This window comes from Chiloscyllium punctatum, chromosome 26 (genome assembly GCF_047496795.1).
Source record: "Chiloscyllium punctatum isolate Juve2018m chromosome 26, sChiPun1.3, whole genome shotgun sequence".
NCBI lineage: Eukaryota > Metazoa > Chordata > Chondrichthyes > Orectolobiformes > Hemiscylliidae > Chiloscyllium > Chiloscyllium punctatum.
In genome coordinates, this window is record NC_092764.1 from 51,916,935 (window position 1) to 51,944,837 (window position 27,903).

The following is a 27,903-nucleotide window of genomic DNA, read 5'->3' on the forward strand; positions in this document are numbered from 1 at the left end:
GGCACCAGCACTAATCCCTGTGACATTCCACTCATTATTGCTTGCAGCTCAAAAACTATCAATTTTTGCCTCCTGCCTGTTTGGTCATATTATCTTATTAGTGCATTTTCCCTATGGCAGACATCAAAACTGCCCTATAATTCCTTAATTTCCTCTGAGCAGAGATGTTACATTGGCTGTTGAAGCCTTATACCCTAAAGAAAAGAAATCCCTCATTAGCTGACAAGTTTTCCCAAGTATGAACCCTTAGAATGCAACAAAGAAACTTCTCTTGCGAGTTTTATCTATCAGGCGTAAATAACTATACTTTATTTCTTTCTGCAAGAGGTCCTGTTGAAGTTAAATAGATCTTTATTCCTGACGGCTGAAGGAAAGCCATGCCTGCAAGGCCTGGAAGGAGATAATACTGTCCTTTCTAAAACAAAAGGCTATACTGTCTCATTCAAATGAACTCTTGCCAGTTTTAAAATGTCTATTATTAAATGCAGATTAGCACAATGGCTACTTCTAAAAATTTTCAGCAATTGCCAAGGCAAAAACTAACTCTTGACTCTATAGAATTTTGCACCTCTCATTTGTTTGACAAGCGTTACGCAAAGGAGCAATAGACCCTGTCTACCACAACCACTTCTGAATGTAGGGCAGCATTGAAACTCATGGCTGACCTGATACTAACAGCCCCACAGTTACCTCCTTAAATGATTTTTAGACACGTTGAAACCACCTAATTTGGTTGAATTGCCTTGTCCATATTATTTGAAAGTCAGATGTTTCGGTAGCTTTTTAATATACAGCTCTGAACTTCATTTTTGAGAGTGTTTTTTAACATTGGAACAGACAATAAGCAGTTTGGCTCAGGCCAGTGAGGAAGTAGGATTCTAGAACCTAACCAGCCGTGGTTAACTAACAAATTGGAGGATAGTATAAAATTGAAAGAAAAAAAATGATATGGCAAAGATTAGACTTAAATCAGAGATTCAAAGTTTGGGAGAAGATTTGTAGCTCGGGTGCTCGTTGTTGTGGTTCTGTTCGCCGAGCTGGGAATTTGTCTTGCAAACGTTTCGTCCCCTGTCTCGGTGACATCCTCAGTGCTTGGGAGCCTCCTGTGAAGCTCATCTGTGCTGTTTCTTCCTGCATTTATAGTGGCCTGTCTCTGCTGCTTCCGGTTGTCAGTTCGAGCTGTCCGCTGTAGTGGCCGGTATATTGGGTCAGAGAACTGGGAATATTTTAAAAGCCAACAAAAGATGACTAAAACAGCGCAGAAAATAAACCGTGGGCAAACTAACGAGTAACAAAAACAGGCAGGAGGAACATCTGTAAATATGAAGAGAGAGACCACAGTGAACACAGGTCCCTTAGATAACAAGGCTCTCTTGGAGCCCATGGTATTGGGGATAATGTATGAGTGCAGATAGAGGATCGAGAAGCTAATAGAAGACAGAGTTGGAATTAATGGGGCATTTTCAGGATTGTAGTCTGTAACTACTGGAGTGCCACAGGGAAAAGTGCTGGGGCTGCAGTTATTTACATTCATTTCGTCATTCATGTCAATAATATATATTGTATTATCGCCAAGTCTGCAGATGACACAAATAGGTGAGCAGCTGAGTACTGAGGGTGAGACAATAACACTTAAAGTATAGGCCGGTTAAGTGAGTGGGCGAAAACTTGGCAAATGGAATAAAATGTAGGAAATGTGAGGTTATGTGCATTGCAAGATAAATAGAAAAGTTGAATATTATTTAAATGAGGAAGGCTGCAACATGGATTTGGCACGAATCAGATGCAGCTAACATCCAGTTCAGTGGATAATAGGGAACACAGGTGGATACTGGCCTTTATTCCAAAACAAATGGAGTATAAAAATACTAGGGAGGCCTTGCTAATGCTATACAAGGTAAAAACAATGACTGCAGATGCTGGAAACCAGATTCTGGATTAGTGGTGCTGGAAGAGCACAGCAGTTCAGGCAGCATCCAAGTAGCTTCAAAATCAACGTTTCGGGCAAAAGCCCTTTATCCTGATTAAGGGCTTTTGCCTGAAACGTTGATTTCGAAGCTACTTGGATGCTGCCTGAACTGCTGTGCTCTTCCAGCACCACTAATCCAGAATGCTATACAAGGTACTAGTCAGACCAGCTGGAAAACGACGTTTTGGTCCCTTTATCAGAGGAAAGATGTACTAGCTTTGGAGGCAGTCCAGATAAGGCCTATTGGGTTGATTGCAGGTATACAAGGATTTTCTCGAGGTAAGGTTGAGTCGTTGGGCTTGTACTCATTGGAGTTTAAAAGAATGAGAGACCTTATTGCAATATATAAGATTCTTAGAGGAATTGACAATGTAGATACATAGATACTGAGAGTCTCACACTAATGAGAGAATGGAGTCTGTTAAGACTGTAGCGACTTCTTAAATGGTGTGAGACATTGAATTCCAAATTCCCACCACCTGGATTTTTTTAAAAAAAAGCTTTTCTCATGTTCCTTCTAAACCTCCTGCCCCTCACTTCAAAATAATAATCCCTGGTCATTGATCCCTCCACTAACGGGAAAGTTTTCCCTGTCTACTCTGTTTGTCACCTGAGAGCTTAATCTTGCAATAAGGGATCACCAATTTAAGACAGAAGAGGCAGTTTTCCTTTCTGTCTGAGGAGAGTGAATGTGTGAAATTCTTTATCACAGGGCTGTTGAGTCTGAGATAGACACCTTCTAATCAGTAAAGGAATCAAGCGTTATGCGGATAAGGTAGCAAAGTGGAGTTGAAGATTATAAAATCAGCCCCAGTTACACTTAAGAGATGGTGAACCTATGGAACATGTTGCCACAGAAGGCTGTCGAGGTCAAGCGTTGAAAACAGACTTGTGATTGGGGGAGCAAGGATTACAGGGAGAAGGCGGGAGAAAGATTTCTCAATACCAATCAACTGTGATCGAATAGCTGAACAACGTGCTTCTGCTCCCATATCTTATGATCTGAAACTTGCCCCCAGTCTCTCATTCATTCCTTTTGAAGCCTGTCTCCGAGGAAGAGTCTTGTATTTTGCATGAAATGTAAATTAGTTCACAGCCTTAAAGGGCCATATGTTGTTTTCATTTGCATTTGAGCTTCTATGAAAATGATTTCTGGCCAACTGCAAACATCTTCACCACATTTTGACCGACTGGATTTTGACTTTGACCAACACCTGAATTAATAACCATATCATTAACAAATCAAGAATGATAACTAATTTTCTTTTTTCCCTCTTTCTTTGCATGCTTATGTGAGTGTGTCACAAAAATATTAAATCTCAACTTGCTGATGAAAAGACATCAGGACAGAATCATAGAATTGAAAAGTTCAGCAAAGAGTCCATTGTGTCTAAATATGTCAGGATAGGCATCAGGAGACAGTCATGAGAGGCTATACAAACTAATCAATTAACCACAGCTCTGCACAGTTGTCGGAAGGCTGGAGTATGTGCCAGAAGCTTTGCAGGGGGTGCAAAACTCATTGGGGATAAGCTGATTTGAGGAAGCTATAGGCTGAGAGCAGACCAGTAAAATTAAGAGGTCAAGAATGGACCTATATATTTCATGAAAAGAAGGAAATGAGCCAAGGAATCAAATTGGCATACTTTCCTTGCTAGGTTGAAATGAGGCCTAGAATGGTTCTAATGCAGATGAACTGACAGTAAAAGCGAATAACCAGGGTATGCTAAAAGACATAGTGTAAAATATGGACCAGCCCATTCAACGTTACTAAATTGGGTAATTAATTACCTTGTAAGCAAGAGGTACCCTCTTTAGGATCCTCTCTTGCAGCTTTATCAACCATTTTGTGGCTGGGATGTGCTTACTTTCACCCAAAAATCAGTTCAGAGGCTGCTAACTCCGAAGCTTCCAGAACTGGTGCGCAGTACTCAGTTGAGCTAGAGAGAAGCAAAAAAGGCTGAGATGGGAGTAGGAAAGGTTTAAGGAGATGCAGCCAAAGTGTGGCTCGTCAAATCTCTCTCCTAGGTCTAAATACAGGCACAGAACATTCCCAAACCTAGATGGCAAATTTATCGTAACGGATGGACGTATGTTTGAGACCTCCTTTTCCTATTTAATGTGAGACCAGAGAGGTTCCAGCTCCAGATGAGAAAGCTACCTACCTCCTATTTTACAAGGAAGGAAAGCTGGGCCTCTGCTGAATAAGGGCTGGCTGTCTGAATTCCACCTTCTGCAGTTAGGGACAGACACCGGGAAGGTCCTGCAAACACATCCTAACAGCCTCCCCTTGCTTTGCATGAGAAATAGCTCATACCCCTGCCTGATGAGCAGGATGTCTGTCCAAAAGTATAGGACAGAATAGGGACCTGAGTCCTGAACCAAGCAGAAAATTTTGAATGGAAGGAGACTCCCACCCTAGCGGATGTGCAGAAAGTCTGGCTTAGTGTCATAGAGATGTACAGCACAGAAACAGACCCTTTGGTCCAACTTGTCCATTCCGACCAGCTATCTCAACCCAATCTATTGCCACCTGCTAGCACCCAGCCTATACCTCTCCCAATTCTTCCTATTCATATACCCATCCAGATGCCTTTTGTTGACACTACCTTTCCAACATGGAAGGGGAACAAGGAAGTTCTCAGATTAACTAACAGGTAATGAGAGACAGGTAGGACAGGTCATGAGGACGGTGCTGAGCTGGAAGGTTGGAGCTGAGGTGAGGTGGGGGAAGGGGAAATGAGGACACTGGTGAAATTCACATTGATGCCATGTGGGGTTGAAGTATTCCAAGGTGGAAGATGAGGTGTTCTTCCTCCAGGCGTCGGGTGGTGAGGGAGTGGCGGTGGAGGAGGCCCAGGACCTGCATGTCGTCGGCAGAGTGGGAGGGGGAGTTGAAATGTTGGGCCACAGGGCAGTGGGGTTGATTGGTGCGGGTGTCCCGGAGATGTTCCCTAAAGCGCTCTGCTAGGAGGCGTCCAGTCTCCCCAATGTAGAGGAGACTGCATCAGGAGCAACGGATATAATAAATTACATTGGTGGATGTGGAAAGCTCCTTTGGGACCTTGGATAGAGGTGAGGGAGGAGGTGTGGGCGCAGGTTTTGCGGGGGGAGGGGGGGGAGGCATGGACCTGACCAGGTAGTCACGGAGGGAACGGTCTTTGCGGAAAGGGGTGGGGAGGGAAATATATTCCTGGTGGTGGAGTCTGTTTGGAGGTGACAGAAATGTCTTTGGATGATGTGGTTTATGCGATTTTCCTGCTCCTCAGATGCTGCCTAACCTGCTGTGCTTTTCCAGTACCACGCTAATCTAGACTCTGGTTTCCAGCATCTGCAGTCCTTGTTTGTACCTGGATGCCCTGTTAAACCACAGTGCAAATAAAACAAAATCTCAGAATGTGAAAAGAAGTGTGCCCAGAAGTTTTTACAAAATTTGCAAACCACCCTACTAAGTGTGCAAGCCATGAGGCTTTTGATAATTTCTGAAGTGCAAAGCATCAACATGACATTGTTTGATTGGAGTTGGTTCTTACAGCCTTTAAAGCTACAGAAAAAATATTAACATTAGTTGACACAGCATCCTGTTCTGAGTATGAACGCACAGAATTCAACAGAGAAAGATATTCTCCTGCTAGTTGTATGTTTAACTGTCAGGAATTATTTCCCGAATGCATGTGTAGATTTAAAAAAAATTTTTCAAGAAAATCCTTTTTAAAAATGATATAGAATTAATTTTCTTCCTGATAGCCGTTAGAATATTATACCTGCAAGACATGCAAAGAAATCTCAATTTTTTGAATTTTGCAATTGTACTCTCGTTTATTTTATAAAATTGATTCATGCATAAAATAGCCACTATCAGATGTAGACTGGGCAACTTGACTGCTTTTAGAAATTTCCAGCAATTACCAAGAAAGATCCAAATCATCATCCCTCTGTAATTTTGCACTTCCACTTTGAGTGTTGCAATAAAACCCAAAGGAGCAACAGACAGTGTCTACCCTTCCTAATTTTGTACAAAGGGAAAACATTGAAACTTATTATGATTGAAATGGTGCTACCAGCCCCACAATTATCTCCCACCACACAATGGTTGGAGGAGTAAAATGCCCCATTTCAGAAACTCTTGTCACATGACATTTTTTAAAACTAGCTTTAAGTGTACAACTCTCACTCTCTATTGAGACATTTTTTAGGACAAAAATTGAAATAGACAAAAGGGCACTTGAGGCCGAACCAAAGTCTACCTCTACTTTTGACTTCTCTTGAAGTCTCATTTTCGGAGGAAATCTGGACAAAAAACTGAACTAGTTCCTAAACTGCCTGAACAGCCAACTATAAGAACCTTTCACTGGGTATTGACTTGCTGGACTCTGACACACAAGAATCTTTCTCTCCATTTGTTTGGAATCATGACTTTTCCTTTGTTTTTTTTCTTCCTTGTGTGTTTATGCCTATACGTATGCTGAAAATTTAGCCCTGTGTTTGAACATTGAATAAACTATCCTTTTAAAACCCTAGAATTAGTTTGCTTCAGATCATTTAAAAAATGGGCTTCATCAGCAGAGGCTTTAGGGGAAACCAGTCATGGCCTCTTTTAAGATGGCAAAGAAACAGAAATGATGTTTTAAAAGTAATTCAGTATCATAATTTACAAACAAAAGAGGAGAACAATAAACTAAACTCCCTGTTGCCTGTTATCCTTGTGGAGATGCTTACTACTATCCGTTTAGAAATTTGAGTTTGATTTTTGTCATAGTTAAAGTTTCCTCCTTTTTAAATAGTGCTTTTTTTTTTACAGATTTTATAAATTAACAATTTTCTAACTCACCACTAATCTTCACAGTGTTGGACACTTTCTTTCAGTTTGATGCTATCTTTAATTTTATTAGTCAACCAGGGATGGCACATCCTTCTCTCAATCATGTTTTCCGAGTGAAATATGGCTGAGAGGTTTGCAATATCTCATTGTCTTCTACTGTTTCTCTGCTTTCTTACCTGTTGACCTATTTCCTCAGTTCACTTTAGCTATTCTGATCTTGTACTTTATACAAATATACTTTTATCACCCCCCCCCCCACGACTGATAATCAGTACTTCTCCATGTTGAACAGCACTTGGACAAAGTACTGTGGGTAACAAAGGTGCAGAATGTGCTGTGTGTGAGGGATTTAAATATCCACCATCAAGAATGACTCTGCAGCTATAGTACTGACTAAGCTGGTCAAGACTGAAAGGTCTTTGTTGCTAGAATGACTCTGTGGCACGGAATGAAGGAACCAACTAGAGGCAAAAATAATGCTTAACCTTTTTGCTTCTCTTTATGCCATAGATGCATCTTCTCATGTCTGTATCAGTAGGGGTGACCACTGCACAGTTCTCATGACCTGGCATATTCCCCTCTTTTGCCAATACTATTATGATTGAACCAAGGGGTCAATCCTAATCAATGAAGAGTGCAAGAGGGTGTGCAGAGACCAACACCAGATGCAAAAATGAGTAATTAAAGCAATAACATTGGTCTATTTGCACGCCTGTCAGTGTAAACAGCAAATGATAAATCAAGCAAATTGATTCCAGAATCAATGGACCTGGATCAATTAAATAACTCACTGGAAGAGGACCTCTACACGTGTCCCCATCCTCAATAATGGAGAAACCCAAACTATTATTGGAAAGGATAATGCTGAAGCATTTGCAACAATCTTCAACCAGAAATGCTATGTGTCTGATCTAGCTTGGCAACTTACAAAAGTTAGAGAGTGGTACTGGAAAAAAGCACAGCAGGTCAGGTAGTATCTGAGGAGCAAGAGAGTTGATGTTTTGGCCAGTCCTGATGAAGGGTCCTGCCCAAAATGTCAACTCTCCTGCTCCTCAAATGCTGCTTGACCTGCTGTGCTTTTTCCAATGCCATACTTCATCTACTCTGAAAATCTCCAGCATCCGTAGTCCTCACTATCTCGAACTTACAGAAGAACCCAGCATCACTGATGCCAATCTTCAACCAGTTGATTCAGCCATAGAGATGTACAACACAGAAACAGACCCTTTGGTGCAGCTCATTCCTGCTGACTAGATATCCTAAATTAAATCAAGTCCCATTTTTCAGAATGTGGCCAATATGCCTCTAAACCCTTTCTATTCATATACCCATCCAGATGCCTTTTAATTGTTGTAATTGTACCAGCCTCTACCACTTCCTCTGGCAGTTGATTCCCATACATGCACCACCCTCTGCTTGAAAACATTGCGATTTAAAAGGTCCCCTTTTAAATCTTTCCTTTCTCACCTTAAACAATTGCCTTCCAGTTTTGGACTCCTGCACCCCAGGGAAAAGACCTTGTCTATTTATCCTATCTATGCCCCTCATGATTTTATAAATCTCTATAAGGTCACCCCTCCAGCTCTGATGCTCCAGGGAAAATAACCTCAGCCTTTTCAGCCTCTCCCTGTAGCTCAAATCCTCCAACCCTGGCAACATCCTTGTAAATCTTTTCTGAAACGTTTCAAGTTTCACAACATCCTTCCTAAAGCAGGGAGACCAGAACTACATGCAGTAATCCAATAGTGGCCCAACCAATGTCCTGTACAGCTGCAACAAGACCTCCCATCTGCTATACTCAATGCTCCTAACCTATGAAGGCAATCATATCAAATGCCACCTTCACTCTCCTATCTACCTGCAACTCTACTTTCAAGGAACTATGAACCTGCATTCCAAGGTCTCTTTATTCAGCAACATTCCCCAGGATCTTACCATTAAATGTAGAAGTCCTACTGTGATAGGCCTTTTCAAAATGCAGCACCTCATGTTACCCATGTGATATCAAGAAATGGCTGAAAAAAATTGCAAAGGCTATGGTCCCTGACAATACACCAGCATTTATGCTGAAGACTTGTGCTCCAGAACTTGCCCCCCCGCCCCCTCCCGGCTAGGCTGTTCCAATGCAGCTGTGACACTGGCATCTACCTGGCAATGTTGGAAATTGCCCTGGCATGTCTTATGCAAAATATAGTATCTTGCAACCTGCCAATTATTGTCAATGTAAGTGATAAAAGGGATCATCAACAGCGCTATCATGCAGAGCTTGCCTCGCAATAACCTGCTCACTGACATTCAGTTTGGGTTCAGCCAGGGCCACTTGGCTCCTGACCTCATTACAGACTTGCTTCAAACTTGGACAAAAGAGTTGAACTCCAGAAGTGCATTGAGAGTGACTGCTCTTGACATCAAAGTTGCATTTGATCAAGTATGGTGTCAAAGAGCATTAAAAAATCTGGAGTCGGGGGGATCAGGTAGAAAACTTTCTACTGATTGGAATAACCACCAGCACAAAGGAAAATATTTGTATTTGTTGGAGATCAGTTATCTGAGCTCCAAAATATCTGTACAGAAGTTCCTGAGTGTAGTGTCTTAAGTCCAAACATTTTCAACTGTTTCATCAATGACCACCCTACCATCACAAGGTTAGAAGTAGAGATGTTCACTGATGATTTCACAATGTTTGGCACCATCAGATACTGAAATAATCCATGACCGAATGCAGCACGACCTAGGCTTGAGCAGACTAGTGGCTAGTAATGTTTGGATCACTAAAGTGCCCGGTAATGGCCATCTCAAGAAGAAATTATCTTTCATGCCAATTCCACCACTAGTAGAAGTCACAAAATCTACCCTGTCAAGTCCCCTAAGAACCTTATGTGTTTCAATAAGATTGCCCCTCATTCTTCGAAATTCTAATTTTTAAAGACATAACCTGCTTAGCCATTCTCAATAAGTCAACTCCTTTATTCTAGGAATTAGTTAAGTGAATTTCCCTCAGTCAGTTTATCTTTCTCAAATTAGGGACTAAAACTGTACACTTGGCATAGTCTCACCATCACCACCCTATACAGTTATAACCCAATCTCATCGCAATAAAGGTCAAACGTCCATTTGTCATCTTAAATAATTGCTGTGCCTGCGTGCAAACCTCTTCTGTTTCATGCACAAGAACACTCAGAATCCTTTGTACTGCATTTTCCTGGACACACACTTCACTTAAATCGTAGTCTGCCTTTTCATTCTTCACATCAAAGAATGCATCACCTCACATTTTCCTGCGATAAACTTCATCTACCAGGTTTTTGCTTATTCACTCACTTATCTTGCAGATTCTCCATGTCCTCACCACAACATGTCCTTCCATCTATTTATTTTTATTTCATTGGCAAGTTTGGATATATTACGCTGCCCTCTCCTCCAGGTCTTAATGTTGATAGTAAATTATTGAGGTCCTAAGATCCTGGTGGCAGTCCACATCTTCCCAAGCTGAAAATACCCATCAATCGCAATTCTAACTTCTGTGTGTTAAACAATCCTCACTTCAAGCAAATACATTATCCCCACTAGCATGAGCTCCTATCTTGTGCAAAAACCTTTTCTGCGACACCTTATTGAAATCCTTCTGGAAATGAAATATATTACATTTGCTGGTTTCCCGTTATCAACTCTGCTTGTTATATCCTCAAAAAACTCTAGCAAACCTATCAAACATTATTCTCTTCACAAAACCATGTTGACTCTGGTTGCATTAAGCTCACCTAAATGTCCTGCTATTTCTTCTTTAATAGCATTTGTTCCAAAGACAAATGCTAAGCTAACTTGCCTATAGTTTCCTGTTTTCTGGGCTCCCTCCGTTCTTGAAAGAGGGGCATCATATTGGCACGTTTCCAATTCATTGGAAATTTCCAGAATCCAGTGAGTTATGGAATATTTCAAAAATGCATCAACCCCAACCCCCACATCTTTGTATCCACCGCCACTATCTTTACAGCCACTTTCTTTTAAATCTTTAGATGTAGGCCGTCAGGTCCTGAGAACTTGTCTGCCTTCAGTCCCCTTAGTTTGTCAAATACTTTTCACTCATGATAGAGACCGATCTTAGACCTTTTCTCCCATTTTGCCCCTTGGTTATCTGATATCTTTTATAAGGCACCTTGTGAAATGCTTTCTGGCAGTCCGAATACATGACATGTATTGATTCTCTTTTTATCAACTCTCCTCGTTATCCTCAAAGAACTCCAGCAAATTTGTCAAACATGATTTAACTTTCACAAAATGTGTCGCTTCTGATTGTGTTAAATTTTTCTAACTCCTATTGTTGTCTTCCTTATTAATGGACTCTAGCATTTTTTCAAAGACTGTGAAGTCAAGCTGCTTAATATTCATTCAATAGTTTGGTTTGTAGTTTTAATTCCTGAAGAAGGGCTCATGCCCAAAACGTCGATTCTCCTGCTCCTTAGATGCTGCCTGACCTGCTGCACTTTTCTAGCAACACATTTTCAGCTCCTTTGTAGTTTTAATGTCAGTTTTACATTATGTAACCTTACCAGCTATTTCTGTGTTGGTGTTGTGAATAATTGGCATAAAGTGAAACAGATTTGGTTTGTTTTAATGTTGCTAGTTAGCTTCTTCATTTTTGTGCTTTAGATATTTCATACCGCTGTCTGAATTGAATAAAACTATGGTAATAAAATTTTACTTTAACAATTTCAGTTTTTGCCTGTGTATGTACCAAGTGAAGAAGAAAAATGTGATCCTCTCCTATATGGTAATAGAGTTCGTAGTGTTATGGCCTTGTAAGTAACTTGAAACAAGTTTTATTTGTTTTGCATAAAAGATTTTGTAGATTTTTTTTATTTTCATTTACAAAGTTCCTTGTCAAACTGATCATTTCACTTTGTTTGTAAATAGAAAGCTATAAGACTACAAAAAAGACTAATTGTTTTCAATAATTACTCCGCTTCCCTCCTATTATCACATTTTGGGGATGGTTTTTAGTATCATTTTGAGAATTTAATAGAAAATCATTAATACACATCTATTATGCTGGCAAAATAAATTGGCTATTAAATGTGACTTCCTAATATAAATAACTTGAGTATTGTTCAGTTAATGTCACAATTTACTGAAAACAAATGCTGGAGATCACAGCAGGTCAGACAGCATCCTTGGAGAGAGAGCAAGCTAATGTTTTGAGTCTAAATGACTTTTCGTCAGAGCTGGGCAACTCTGCTGTCAGCTCTGATGAAGAGTCATCTAGACTTGAAACAGTAGCTTGCTGTCTCTCCATGGATGCTGTCTGACCGGCTGTGATCTCCTTTTGTTGTTTTTTGTACAGATTCCAGCATCTGCAGTAATTTGTAGCTACATAATGTCGTGATTTATTTTGGTCATAGCAAAATGTCTGCTTTGATGTATTTTGTCATTTTTGTAGAGCTTTGGATGTGCCAGTTACGGATCACACGTTTGAAGATTGCAGACTGATGATTTCAGCCGGTGAACTCACTTTGCCCATGGAAGCTGGCCTGGTGGAGTTTACCAAAATTAACAAAAAGCTCAAGTATGCTAATCTGGCTATATGAAATAGTTTTGAATCTTGTTTTTGGCTGAAAGTTTGAATATTTAAATGATAGTATAAATACTTAGATGTCAAATGCATTTTTTCCAAAATTAGTTGGATCGAATGAATACAAGTGTATCTCGAACCAGTGTCAAATCAGCCTTTTGCTGTATCTGATGCACTTTGAAAGGCACTGACCTCTGCTGGTGATCAAAGGTTAAGCATTTTAAATATCTCCTCAATGCACATAAAAAGAGAAAGATAGGGACTAACCGCTTTGATTTTTTTTCATATCCAAATGGAGGACTTATGCATTTTCATTAGTAAAGCATTCTGAAATTGCCTTTTGTAAGGTATTTGCTGCTTTCTAACCTGGTACTTGATTAGTCTGACTCTTTGTATTCCAATGTCCTAACCCAAAGGCTTCAGTTTTCTTTTCCACAGTGCTGCAAAGCTTTCTTTTTCAAACTGTTTTCTTCTTCAAGGTACAAATTTTAATTGCTTCAACTTAAGGAAGACTTGAAGAAGAACTCAGTCTTATTAATTTGCTACAAAATCATAAATTGCTGGAAAAATATTAATTTGCTCATTAATTTCCTGCTGCACTCCCAATTAAAATTAGCAGGCAACAAAGCATTTTTCTTTGTTTTTAGTGCTGATTTCCTTTAAGCGTTTACTATTTGTTCTATTTGGTGACTGTCACCTCTGGTTTTCCAAGCACCCTTTTCCCCCCCACCCCCCAAAAGTTAAACTATGCAGTTTAAGTAAAAAAAAGAGCTGGATTGAAATGGTTAATGGATGGAAAAAGAGGATCAAATTAATTGTGATGGAGAGAGGATGAGAAAAAAATTAAAGCAAGAAAGAAGCCCAAAAGAAACTAGCAGGGCAGGAATACTATATAAATAAATCTCAGTAGTGGTGCAAATGGCTGCTGAATGCAGATTCTCAACTGAAATTATGCATCTATATTTGCACACATCTTCATTTAATGTGGTTGTGCAACAGAAGCATTTTGTGAAAACCTACATACAAAAATGGGAAGTACAAGAAGTCTGACTTCGTGCTTTTTGTTTCAGAAGCTTAATGCTGGAGAAACTCAGTTGGTGTGGCAGCACCTACAGAGAGAGAAATAGAGTTGATGCTTCAAGTCAAATGACTCCTCTTTAGCATTCAGCAGGGCGGTCTTGAAGCATTAACTCTGAGGACATACCCCAATGAGGAGGTTAGGGACCCTTGGTTGAAGATGTTGGAAGGAACTTAAGAGGTGATGTGACTCTGTGTGAGGGTGTGCCTCTGATGGACCAAGAGACCTGTAAAGGAGGTTCCCACCCCATTCCTCACTGGTCCAAAACCAGTCAATCGAGCTCAAGTTGCTGAGCTTCCTGCATATCATTGATCTCCCCGTCATGAATAAGATACCGATGGAAGCAGAACATGGCCCCTGAGTGACCATTAATTGTCCACTTTAAGCCCCAATGAACCCATCAGTAGGTGAACCATTCAATATTTCCCTCTCCTCCATAAAAGTTTAAAGAAGTCAGACTGGTAAGCAGGTGGCTGCAAGATCACCTGTTAGATCTTATGAATCTTTTTGTCTTTGAACCTGTAAGCAGTAAGAATAAAATCAGCTCTGTGACTACTCTGTCATGGCTGTGTTTCAACCAAAACTGATGGCCAAGAAGACCAGTTATGGACAAGCGGTTGTTTGGTATTGTGAGCTGATTTGAAAGTCAGTTGATGAGTTTAAGAAAAAACATCAAATGGTTATCTTTAGAAACGCATTCAAAGAGAACCAGTTTCCATTTAATGCACCAAATGAAGGGAAAAGAATATCGTAACCTCCTTGCAGCTATCCTGCTGGAGCTTTAATGAATTAAATAACAAATAAAACATTATACAGCCATGATCAAATCATGGCAATGCACTATTGTTACAAATGCCAACGCTTCATAACCAATCCAGAATACTAACCAATCAATGCTGAAATGGAAAACTGATCTTGATGTGCAAAATAAACCGGTGTTACTGTGGAAAATCAGATTTTAATATCCTGGAGACTTCTTTTTCTTAAAACTCCGAATGTTTTGTATCTTCAGACAGAGAACTAGCACTAAATAGCTAATGGCTGAACAAAGTGCATATTAAAATGCATCTTTTAATTTGAGGTAGAACAAAATGACCTGGACAGATGGTATGGCCACTAAATCACTAATGCTCATAGATAGACCCATGTGACCTGTGAGCAAAATCTGTAGAAAATCATGTGAAAGTTTTTTTACCTTGTTACAAAAGAAGGGTCATCTGGTTTTCTGAAAACAACCATATACATGGAGAGATGGAAAGGGGAATAGCAGCTGCTGCTGTTGTGAATAGCAATGGGCAAGACATTATTTTTGTTCAGCCATTAGCTGTTTAGTGCTAGTTCTCTGTTTGAAGATACAAGACATACGGAGTTTTAAGGAAAAGAAGTCTCCAGAATAGATTTAGCTGCGAGGAGCTGTTTTGGAGATACTCGAGCAATGGGTTAACTTTCAAAGGACACTGAAAGATTCACCCTGATGTGGCAGGGAGAAGGAAGACTACTGGAAAGCTAGAAGGAAGTTGAAACTTAACTTTTGATGCTATATAAGTATGGAGAGCTTGGCATAAAATTAAGTTGTATTGTAATGTATTTTTAGTGTTTTAATTGCTGAAGTAATGTGTTGCATCAGTTTATTTTAGTTTATTCATTATAGAAAATGTCTTGAAATGAAATCCTGACTTGATTCTTTCCAACAGTGGATGGAAAATTCAACCTTTTAAAATTTATTGATCCGTATGAATATCATAACACTAAAACCCACCACCAAATGTTCTAAGTATTTAGAATATAATTTAAATGGTAGGATCTGGCTAGGGTTAATAATGTGAAGCTGAATAGTGATTGTTCAAATAACCTTTCCCTGTGTAAAAAAAACTTGCAGCTTTGATTTGTATGTTCAAGTTCTGGTGTGGTCTGGATTCTGAGTCCAGAACCTTTTAACTCCAAGACAAGAGCACTGCCAATTGAGTCATGGCTGACATGACTATTTTGTTTATTTATATATAGTAATATATGTAAATCTGATTTTCCACAGTAACACCGGTTTATTTTGCACATCAAGATCAGTTTTCCATTTCAGCATTGATTGGTTAGTATTCTGGATTGGTTCTTGTCAGGTTTTCTGTTGTATGTTCTTCAATCAAATAATGATTATTAAAATGTAAATCAATCCCAAGGTTTTGCTCTGGGTTATTTTGTGGAAGCACGTTGAACTTGGCCTCCCAACCATCTTGTAGTTGTCAATAGAAAACATAAAATTTCAGAGACAGAACTTGTAGTAACTTTTAATTTCATTCTCTCTTTCCATTTTATCTACCTATTGCATGTGATATAATAATTCCTCAAGTAAGAACATTACCAGTGATAAACCAACCCAGCTTTTATCGAAAGTGGGAAGTCTTAGTTAAAAAGTATGTAATTAAACTAGCAAACTTAGAACTATTTCCGATTGCTTGGTTTATTCTTGCAGTTTAAACTGGGACAATGTACGGAGCCAACTGGACAATTTTGCCGCAATTGCCAATGTGTCCAAGGGTGGAAGGATTGGTATTGAAGAATTTGCCAATCACTTGAAACTGCCAATTACACCTCCACTTAGGGATGTGTTTTCTCTTTTTGATCGGGTAGGTTATTTATATATTTTATTCAAAGCATAATTTTTCATAGTGAAATGTATATTCAGGAAGGAAGAAGCCCAAATTTCCCCAGATTTTTGTCAGAATTCAATATGTTTGAAGAATTTTGTCCATAATTGAATGAGTAATTGAGCAATTTTAGCCATGAGCTGAAAATGTGTTGCTGGAAAAGCACAGCAGATCAAGCAGCATCCAAGGAACAGGAGAATCGACGTTTTGGGCATGAGCCCTTCTTCAGGAATGAGGAAAGTGTGTCCAGCAGGCTAAGATAAAAGGTAAGGAGGAGGGAATTGGGGGAGGGGTGTTTGGAAATGTGATGGGTGGAAGGAGGTCAAGGTGAGGGTGATACGCCAGAGTTTGGGTGGGGGTGGGGGCGGAGAGGTCAGGAAGAAGATTGCAGGTTAGGAAGGCGGTGCTGAGTTCGAGGGATTTGACGGAGCCAAGGTGGGGGGAGGGGAAATGAGGAAACTGGATAAATCTGAGTTCATCCCTTTTGGTTGGAGGGTTCCTAGGTGGAAGATGAGGCGCTCTCATCCCTTGTGGTTGGAGGGAAACTACAAGGGATGAACTCAGATTTCTCCAGTTTCCTCATTTCCCCTCCCCCTACCTTGTCTCAGTCAAATCCCTTGAACTCAGCACCGCCTTCCTAACCTGCAATCTTCTTCCTGACCTCTCAGCCCCCAACCCCACTCCGACCTATCACCCTCACCTTGACCTCCTTCCACCTATCGCATTTCCAACACCCCTCCCCCAAGTCCCCTCTCCCTACCTTTTATCTTAGCCTGTTGGACACACTTTCCTCATTCCTGAAGAAGGGCTCATGCCCGAAACGTCGCTTCTCCTGTTCCTTGGATGCTGCCTGACCTGCTGTGCTTTTCTAGCAACACATTTTCAGCTCTGATCTCCAGCATCTGCAGTCCTCACTTTCTCCTCAATTTTAGCCATGTGCCAAGTTACTGTTTGCCGCAGGGGTAAATCTGGAAATGGAATTTTCAATTTGATTCAGTCCAGATGAAAATTTATTTCTAAATTGAGCATTTAAAGTAATATTATATCAGGTTTTCAATGCAATACTATAGTTTCAAACACAATTTCACAGAAATAACAAATCACAGAATTGTTACTGCATTGAAGGAGGCTTGCTGGCCCTGGTTCATTCACTTGTGCTAAACTCTTGCCTTTTCAACATATCTTTGCAGACCATTTCTATCAAATAGTCATCCAAAGCCCTCTTAAATGCCTCAATTGAACTTGTCTCCACCACAATTCCAAGCATGCAATCCATGTACTAACTACTTGCTGTGTGAAAATGTTTATACTCACTTCACTCTTGCTTCATTTGCACATCACTTTAAATTTATGCCCTCTTTTTCTTTACCGTTCCTTTACGAGGATGGACAGCTTCTTCCTATCTACTCTATCCAGCTCACTCATGATTCCAGAAACCTAAACAAATCTCCTCTCCGTCTTCTCTCCAAGGAGAACAGTGCCAATTTCTTTAATCTATCCTCAACTGAAATTTCTCATTACTGGAACTATTCTTGTAAATTGCTTTAGCACAGTCTGCACTGTTTCCCATTTCACACTCAGGTGGTGTTTACACCATGCATAATACTCAACCTGAGATCTAACCAGTGTATTGTACAAGTTCAAATCACCTCCCTGCTCTTGTACTCTAATAATAAACCTCCCTAATAATAGATCCGAGAGCTCTGTACACTTCTGTGACTGCTCTCTCCACCTGTCTTGCCATCTTCAATGATCTATGCAGATAAATACCCAGGCCCTTCTGTTCCTGCACCCTCTTTAGAATTGTTCCCTGTATTTTATGTTGTCTTTCGATATTCTTCTGACCAAAGTGTAGTACCTCACACTTTGCATTGAACCTCATTTGCCACCTGTATGCCCTCTACACCAATTTGTCAATGATCTTTTGGAGTTCCACAATGTTCTCCTCGCAGTTTACAATTCTTCCAAGTTTAATGTCATCTGCAAACTTAGCAATTGTCCCCTGCACACGAAAAACAGATCATTAATCTAGGTCAGGACAAACAAGGGTCCAAATACTGACCCCCTGTGGATCTCCAACCTTCCACCAACCCGTGATCTATAATTTTCCTAGTAGGTCTATTGTGTGGCCCTGTATTAAAAGCCTTCTGGAAATCCACGTGAATCACATCAACAGCTTTGCCGTCACTTTTTGTTACCTCGTCAATATATGGTACAGCTCCTTGTGAGTTACTAGTAGTTGTGTAAAATGATATGATAGCTGTTGATTAGTGGATGTGAGAATAGGAAGTAGTTATTCAGCCCACTGAGTCCATGCCCGTTCCCTGCAGATCATTCTAATCATTCCCACTCCCTTGCACAGTCCAATAGCCTTGCAAGTTTGTCATTGAAATATCCATTTAATTCCCTCTTAAAGTTACTTGAAGTTTAACAAGCAGTTGTAGTGGAGATTGATATAAAGATAACCAACTGATGTTTTGTCTTTTTAGAATGGCGATGGCACCATTGACTTCAGAGAATATATAATTGGTTTGGTGGTTCTTTGTAGTCCTGCCAACACAGAGGAAACTATTCAGTTTGCATTTAAGGTAAAAATAGTACAATATTGCCACAAGGAGAGTTTGAGCTGTTGATTTTGCTATCTCCTGTGTGTTTTCCAAATTGAATGAAACATTTATATATGCTTACATTTGATGTTAAAGTAACTGAATGGAGAGTTAACATATCCTTGAAATAAACTGTTAAAAGTAATTACTTGCCATTTTTCCTGGTTTAGGATCTCACTATCATGAAGCTGTTCTGTAGGGAAAATGAAATGCTTGTCTTCCTTTTAAGATGCTTTTGATTTGGGGGGCATTTACTGCATAATTCCTCCTGCTAGTGAAATATAAGAACAACAAAAGACAAAGCAACCTTTAGACTGGTTAAACAATCTGTTAGTGCCAAGAGTTTGTCTGTCTTCTTCATAGTCTATTTTATCATCCTGGCGGCTGGATTAGTTTGAGAACCTTGACTAATTCTCTATTGAATAATGTGACAGCTGCTGATCTGTGGCTGTGAGAACAAGAAATAGTCACTTATGGCACTGAGGGAGCTATTCAACCTATCGAGTCCTTGCCAGCTCCCTGCAGATCCTTCCAGTCAATCTAACTCCCTGCTGTAGTCCCAATAGCTCTGCCAGATTATTTCTTTGAAGTGCCCGTTCAGTGTTTGTTTGAAATTATTAACTACTTCCACCATTCTCATAGGCAGCAACTTCTAGATTATTACCACTTGCTACGTGAAAAAGTTCTCAATGCCTGCTACAAGTCTTTCCCAAAATCTGTACCTGACGCCAGATTCCATTTCTTTCCTCTGGCCATCCCAGAACTTTCTTGCTTCTTTTTTAGCTGGTGCTGTGAAACATAAAATTGTTAGGATCTCATTATGTAAAAAGGAAGTCGGCGTCCCTGCCATTACAGTGACTGAGTCTGGAACTTTTTATATAATTGCTTTGAGTCAGTTAGTTTCTTGATACAAATAATCTGTATCTATAATTTAGCTGTCTGTGCTTAAACCATCAACAAATTTAAGTCAATCAAGGATGAGAAAGAGTATTTCTTTATTATTTGAAGAGAGTTGACTTTTGCTTTAAAATTTAAGAAGTTGGCAAATAGTTTGGGTGTCAAGAAAGTCATGCTATTTTCCAAACATTTGCAAATTTTTCATACTGTTTTGTCTTTTGCATTAAGTAAAGTTACTTGATCAAGTTGTAGTATTTATTAAATAATATACAAATATTTTCTGTTGATTCTCTCTCTGCTCGTGCAGTTATTTGACTTGGATAAAGATGGATATATAAGTGAAGAGGAGTTTGCTGCTCTCCTGAGATCCTCTTTGGGTGTGCATGATCTTGATGTTTCCAAATTATTCTCCGATATCGACGTGGAAGGTGCAGGAAAGATCTCATACGGTGAGTAAATTTAGTTATGCAATTTCGAGTCACAAGAGAATGGTTTCACATCTTCTCTGCAGTTAATGGAATTGCTAAAACATTTTTAAAAAGTAGTTTTAATAATCTCCCCTCTGATTTTCTTTTCACCTTGTGAAGATGGGAGTAAGGCACCACTGCTCCTCATTGATTGTCATTTGTATATCCTTTCAAGGTCAATGTGCAAACATTAGAGAACCATTACAACCATTAGTTGTTCTGTCTTTAACCGCTGTGTAAATGTAATATGGGTGCTGAATAGTGATCAGAAGCTAGATCCTTGAAAGCTAGTTCCTTGCATCTTCTGTATCTGTGCCTGGGAAAAAACATTTCTATTCACATCCTCCACCACCCTGCTACACACTGTCAAGCAAATTACAATGGTCCAGATTTGGCTCTCCATCTTCCAAAATCCTTGAGCTATCCATTTTTCAAAATAAAACATTTAAAGTCTCTGGTTTGTTGATTTCCCTTCATTAAGTCACTGAAATGCAAATTTGATGTTTATAATGAGCAACTGGGTGAGGTGTTCATCACTAGATCTGACTGGAAGCATTAAGCACGAACTCAGAGGTGGGGAGCCTTTTCATGTTGGAAGGCTGCATTATGTTAGTTGTAATCTAATAAGGCCGCATCCAAGAAACTTCAATTATATATTCTTCAAAATTCACATTATTTTGTAAAAATCTAACTAGAGTCACATTATAATTAAATCATGAGCATAGCAGGTGTCGAAATAACCCTTATGACTTACCAATTTTTTAATTGTGGCGGTCAGTCTGTGAGGATTATTTTGTTGAACTTTCTTTTACTCTCTGGTACTTTAAATACATTCATTTTAAGATTAAAATAAAAATAATAAAGGGTGAAAAAAAATTAATAAAAAATAAAAGATTTGTTCTGCAAAATTTGGATTCATTCAAAAAACCAGAAGGCTTAAGGCCGCAGGTTCTCTACCCCTGAACTAACTGGTTTGTAAAATCAAAGTGCAGATACTCAACAGCTCTTGCAATATCTCTGGATTGCGAATAAACATTCGGGTCAATTGTCTTTCATTTTGATTAAAGGCCTGCTGAATATTTTGTTCTAATTTCAGATTTATAGCATCCACAGTATTTTTCTTGAAGCACTATGGGGTTCTGCTGTTTTATGCCAAAACTGCTGATTGTTCCAGGGTCATCCTTTTAACCACTAACTTTCTTCCCTTCATCACAAAAGGTCGTCTTGAATCCCTTTGATTCGCAATGATCACGGAAGGCAGTGTTGTAGTGGTGATGTCACTGGACAAGTAATCTGGAGGGCTAAACTAATGCTCTGGGGAGGTAGATTGAAAGCCCATCAGTTGGCACTTGGTGGAATTTAAAACTCCATTCATAAGCCTGGGCTTAATAGTCTAATGGTGACCATGGAAGCCTTGCTGATGAACCTCTGTCGATTGTATAAAATCCCATCCAGCAGCATGGTGGAGTTGAAAGGCTTTTCCCTAACTGTAGTCAATCAATCTGTCTGGGTTCAGAACTAAAACTAGCCACTTTTGGAGTACTGTTCTGGTTGTTATGCAAGAGGAAGGATATTATTAAATTGGAGAGGGTTCATAAAAGAAACAAGTGAATAGCGGGGGCATATTTTTAAGGTGAGGGGAACAAGATTTTTAACCTAAGGGGCATGTTTTTAACACAGGGTGGTTCGTATGTGGAATGCACTGCCAGAGGAAGTGGTAGATACAGGTACAGTTACAACATTTAAAAGACATTTGGATAGGTACATGAATAGGAAAGGCTTTAGAGGGATGTGAGTCAGATGTTGGATTAGTGGTGCTGGAAGAGCACAGCAGTTCAGGCAGCATCCAACGAGCAGCGAAATCAACGTTTCGGGCAAAAGCCCTTAACGTTGATTTCGCTGCTCGTTGGATGCTGCCTGAACTGCTGTGCTCTTCCAGCACCACTAATCCAGTATTTGATTTTCAGCATCTGCAGTCATTGTTTTTACCTTGAGTCAGATGTTGGCAAGTGGGACTAGTTTAGTTTGGGATTATGTTCGACATTGGACTGGTTGGACCAAAGAGTTTGTTTCTGTGCTGTATGGCTCTGTGATCATCTCTCTGAACTCCTCCACTGTCTTTGTTATCATGCTGCTTTTCCAGATCCAATACTGGATCAACAAAATTTCTCTCAGTTAGATATTGGGAAAACCAAAGCCATTTTCTCTGACCCTATGCCAAATTTCGTTCCCTAGCCACTCATTCCTTATGATTCTATGACTACCCTCTCTGATCCAACCACATTACTGTTACCTTGGCATCCTATTTGACCTTGAGCAACGCTTCCGAAGCCAGATCCTTGCTATCACTCAGACTGTCTAATCCTGGTGCCATAGAATTAACCTTACGAACACTTGCCTCAACTTGTCCACTGCTTAAACTCTCAACATACTCTTTTACCACTAGACTTATTCAGATACTATCCTGGTTAAGTCACTGACCCTCATCAGAACTTTAAGCAAAGATGAATGTGGAAAAAAGAACAAAAGAGAAGAGACCTGTGATCAGCTAGAAAGCAAGGAAAATTAAATGTCAAAGAGGATGAGAGTGTTCAGCAAAAACGGGACAATTAAGATGAACAGATGTGTCTAGAGGAGATTAAAATGAGACAAGCAGAATTGTCACCAGTAGCTGTCATCCAAATGCAAAATTAAAGTGGGGCTCTGATCTGAAGGTATTGAACTCATTTTTGTGCTTGGAAAGCTGGAAAGTTGACAGCCAAGAAATGTGATGCTCAACCTTAAAGATGCATTGAGCTTTATTAAAAGAGTGGGAGGCCAAGGACATAGATGTCAGTGAGAGTTTGATAGGGAGTTGGAATGTCAACTATCCAGAAGCTTGGGTCATGCTTGTAGATCAGGAAGGGCTTATGCCCGAAACATCGATTTTCCTGCTTCTCGGATGCTGCTTGACTGGCTGTGCTTTTCCAGCACCACACTCTTCGACTCTGATCTCCAGCAACTGCAGTCCTCAATCCCTCATGCTTGTAGATGAATGGCGATGTCTGCAAAGCAGTCAGAAGTTTGCATTGGTCTTGCCAAAGTAGAGGAGATGCTCTTGTGAACAGCAAATGCAAGTAAATTAATGCTTCACCTAGAACGAATGTTTGTAATCTTGGACTTCGAAAAGGGTGGGGGTATAAGGACAGGTGATACAGGAGTTTTCCAGGGTATCACAAGGAAAAGCTTTTCATGGAATGTTGAAAGGGGGAAAGAAGAAATCTTTGCTAATTGCATGTTAGAGATTGCAGAATTGGCGGAGAATGATTTCCTTAGTAGACTGCTTGGTGAGATGCCCAGGGAGTACAAAGTAAATCCTACCAGGCTTCTGAGTCTGACAGATGCGGCTGCAGAAGAGCAGGTAATGAAATGGACATGAATGAATACCCTCTCAACCACTCTGGTAGCCTTGACTGATGAAAGAGGCTGGTATGGAAGGATGCTTAAAGGAAACTAGTTGTGAGGAAGGTTGTCAAAATAGCTGCCAATTCGCTCATATAAAATTAGTTATTCTTAAGTAATTATTATATTTTAAAAACCAAGTTAGACCTCATTCAACAAGGTCGAATTTTCTCAGGTTTTTTAATGTGCCATATTAAGAGTGGAATGTACCATTAATTAAATAAATTTCCAATTGAGTGCCTGAACAGCTGCTCGTCTCTCCCGAGTCCCTCGCTGGTCCCCAAATGTCATCTCTGCTAACCTACTTGCTGCCTCTTCTGAACACCTTGTTTCCAAATACTTCCCACATTTTCTGCTGGAAGTCTTCATGCTGTCTGATGCTCTCACTGCTTCTGTGTCTGCCATTCTTGCTATCTCACTTGCCACCTCTCCTGAGCCCTTTATCATAGTGTTGAAAGGAGCAGCAAGTGGGTGGAAGGGGCAGCAATTGTGAGGGAGCCAAGCGATGTGATGAGCAAAAATGTGAGAGATGGTGGGAGTGAGTGAGAGGTATGGGAGAGAGAGCAAGCATAAGTACGTTGTAGGAGGTAGTAAGTGAGCAGTAAACAGGAAAAAATAGTAAGTAATAAGAGTATTAGTTAGTTAGGTAATAAGTAGAAAAACATGTTTGGATCAATTACAATCAAGTCAGTCAATACATGTTTTACTTTAAATATTAAAAGTCAGCCTTTACATTTTTTTGTAAACAAGGAAGTGATTTTCATTTAGAACATTTTTATTAAGCCTGCCATTTCTTAGGAATGTGATAAGAGTATTAAGTGAGGTATAGCTGTACTGGAGAGTCCATTCGGCAGTGATCATGGATTTGGTTGGGCTCTTCACATTCATATCAGAAATCATTTCTCACCCTCTGCTTGGAGATATTGTCACCAATCTTTGATGCCCCCGACCCACCCAATTTAAGGTATAGTAGTGTTCCTGTTCGCAGTTGATGCCTTGAAGGAATTGTTCTGAAGAAATCATGTTATCCAAGATCTCCAGGAATGTCCCATCATTTTGTTGGTTTGACCATTCCACCGTCATGTTTTAGAAACAGCTCTGTCTGGACACGAACTTCAAGGATGTTGAATTATGCATTTGAAGTTGGTGGCCACAATCAGGCTTCTTTATTTCTCCTTTGCCCTGTCTTAGTGGCACGATTCACATGAGGCAATGCAGCAACAGTTGCATTATTGGTTTCTAACATTTTGCAATTTCTTGAAATGAAATGTTGTGAAACACCTTCTGGGGAAACATAAAAATGGAAGTCTGAAGTATGAGAAATGAATTCTTTTCAGATGAAGCATTTCTTTTCATTCCTAGAAATATTCCGTGAATTTGCTCTGGCGCATCCAGAGTACGCCAAGTTGTTTACCACCTACCTTGAACTTCAGCGGTACAAAGTATTGCAGACAAAAGATGACAGTGATGATGCGGAAACACTTAAAAAGGCACAGTCACCTAACACCTCTGAAGAAAGTTTGAGTAGCTCAGACAAGAAGGCTGACTGAGTTCAAATTGCTTGTTTTGTGTTGTGAATAGAAATTACCAAAATATCTTTGAGGTCCAAACACGATTCAGATCTTCCTGTTGTAAGATCTGCTCGCTGTTCTTTTATTATGGTGTAAATATATATTGTCTGTCATTTTTATGATGCTTCATCCTGTAAATAATATTCAACTTTTTTATTGTAACTGCTCATAAAAAAAATCAAAATATAGTTTGGTCATTTTCATTTTTTTCCAGCTTTTTAAAAAAATTAAAAATCAATCAAAATTTATTTGTGTATTTTCATTCATGACAACGGCAATGTGCGTTTATATAGTTATCTTAGCATTTTTAAAAAAGCCAAGATACTTCTCATAAGAGAAATAAATGAATGATATGGCAGGAAAGAAGAGACTCAAATGATGATGAAATGTTTGGCCATAAAATTGGGTATTGAGAAACCTTAGACATTGAGAGGCAAAAGAACAATTTTCAGAGGAATTCCTAAGCCCAGGGCTGTGGCAACTTGAAGGCTTTGTTATCAAGGAAACCATGAAAATATTTGAATTAGTCTCTTTCTGAGCTATCGAGTGTGTCTTTCTGGTCCCAAAAGAGATGAAAAGATGGTAGGGTGGGTAAGCCTAATGGGTCGAGAGTCAAAAGATCAGATTCTCATCAGATGTTAGGGCTGTTGTTGTGTCACCATAGTCTTACCAGACCATAGGGCTGCTCTCTCATTAGAGAGAAGTGACTGTTGGTGATTTAACCTGAGGGCCACCAGATCTTAGGCGAGGGAAGAGGTTGAGAAGGAGAGCGGATAATAAAATGGACATGAATGCATACCCTCTCAACCACTTCATGGTAACCTCAAACTAGTGATGGGATCTGAACCCACACTGTTAGCATCACACTGTTCTGTATACCAATGGCCCAGCCAACTGAGCTAAACCAATTCACTGTTAGGATAATTAGCGATTAAGTTCTCCCGCTTCTTTCTGAGAAAGACAAATTAAAAGATCTTATTTAAAAACAGTGTAGCTAAATGTATGCAGTATTCAGAATGAAGTTGAGAAGCGCGTGGCACATGTAGAGTTAAATAGGTACGACCTGGTCAGGTTAAATGAAATGTGGTTTCAGGAAAATCAGGACTTGGAGTCAGATGTCAAAAAGGATAGACAAGAAGAAGCACGGAGTGGAGTTGTCTTATTGGTTAACAATGATATCAAGGATGTATTAAGAAATGATATTGGCATTAGGGACCAAAATGTTGAGTCAACCTGGGTGGAAATAAAAGCAAGGACAGAAATCCCTTGGTCGGAGTAATTTACAAGCCCCTGAGCAGTACTTCCAAATTAGTGCATAGTATAAACCAGGATAATGAAGAGCACAACAATAATAGCGGTGATTGTAACATGTACGTTAACTGGGAAACCTTCAGAAATGAGATAACGAGAGTCTAGAGAGAGTATATTCCTGTTAGGGTGAAAGGTAAGGCTGGTAGGTGTGGGGAATGCTGGATGACTAAAGAAATTGAAGGTTTGATTAAGAAAAAGAAGGAAGCATATGCCAGGTATCAACAAGATAGGTCGAATGAATCCTTAGAAGAGTATAAATGCAGTAGGAGTATACTTAAGAGGGAAATCAGGACGGCAAGAGGGGTCATGACATAGCTTTGGCTAGAGGAAAGGTTCATGGAGTGTATGAGGGATTGTTTTAGAGAATTGGCTACTTTAGATTTGATATTATGTAATGAAGAAGGATTGATCATAGTAGAGTTTCAAGTTCAGATTAAAATAGTGAACACAGAGTTGGTTGCTAGAGTCTTAACATTAGGAAAAGGTAATTATTCAGGCCTGAAAGAGGAGTTGGCCCTCATTGACTGGAAGAAGATATTAAAGGACAGGATAGTTTAAGAGCAATGGTAAATGCTTAGGGAGATGATAAATATTTCTATATTAAAGTACATTGCTAAGAAGAAGCGGAATTGTAAAAAGGATGAAAAATCATCATCATGAGATTAAATTAGGATATTGGGTGGGCATGCACAAGTTGGAATGAATGTTTCCGCGCTATAGATTGTTATGATTGTATGGCTCTATGACTTAACAAGGATGTCAGTAATAACATAAAGACAAAAATGAGGGCATACCATATTGAGAAAGCTTGTAGCCTTACATGTGACACATTTGCTACAGGAGATGTGGGAAAGCGCTTGACCACGGGGGCAGGGGGTAGGGGTGGGGGTCATTTGTTCAGAAGAATTGGGGACATCTGTTCTTAGTGTCAGTGGATCTGTGTAAATAAGGTGATAACATTTGTGGAATGTGTGGCAGTACTTCCTTCTCATGCCAGAGGCTGGAAGATTGCACATATTTCACAGTAGGGTGTCGGGTAACTAAATTTCTGTTTACATATCAAAGACTCTTAACACAATTCATACTTAATAGGAAAAGATCTTGTAATTTAATAAGCTGAGTGGAGTGTGTATATAATAGAACAATCCTAATACGTTTTCATGTATAGCACTGAGCAGATTTGAATTTAAAAGGCTCAGCTCCCTCACCTTGACTGTTCTGGAATGTGAATGTCTCATTATCCTTTTAGGCTAAAAAAACATGAAGGTTGAAACTGACATAGTAAGGAAGTTGAAAGATGTTCATATGTGAGTGAGTGGGAGAAAGCATTCATCTGTAAATTACATTTACTGACTGAAGGGTTCAGGGGACACCAGGAAAGCGAGAGAGACAGACAGACAAGACAGAAGCTAGTAGAGAGATGAACTCTTTGTGGTCTGATTTGAGTGAGCACTGACTTGTCATGGATTGAATGTTTGTGTGTTCTTCCATGGAGCTTGAGATACAGGAATGTTGTGAATTTAATTTGCA

General features: G+C 39.7%; 1 protein-coding gene across 1 annotated transcript in view; it reads left to right on the forward strand.

The window, feature by feature from the left end:
* The window catches only part of lpcat2 (lysophosphatidylcholine acyltransferase 2), a 72,124-nt gene extending 46,814 nt beyond the window's left edge, over positions 1-25,310 (forward strand). The window contains exons 9-14 of the mRNA XM_072547391.1: positions 11,508-11,590; positions 12,229-12,354; positions 15,906-16,059; positions 18,570-18,668; positions 19,891-20,032; positions 24,854-25,310. Coding sequence (XP_072403492.1) covers positions 11,508-11,590; positions 12,229-12,354; positions 15,906-16,059; positions 18,570-18,668; positions 19,891-20,032; positions 24,854-25,041 — 792 coding nt within the window. The 3' untranslated portion in view covers positions 25,042-25,310. The remainder of the gene's footprint in view (positions 1-11,507; positions 11,591-12,228; positions 12,355-15,905; positions 16,060-18,569; positions 18,669-19,890; positions 20,033-24,853) is intronic.
* The last annotated feature ends 2,593 nt before the right edge of the window (positions 25,311-27,903 follow it).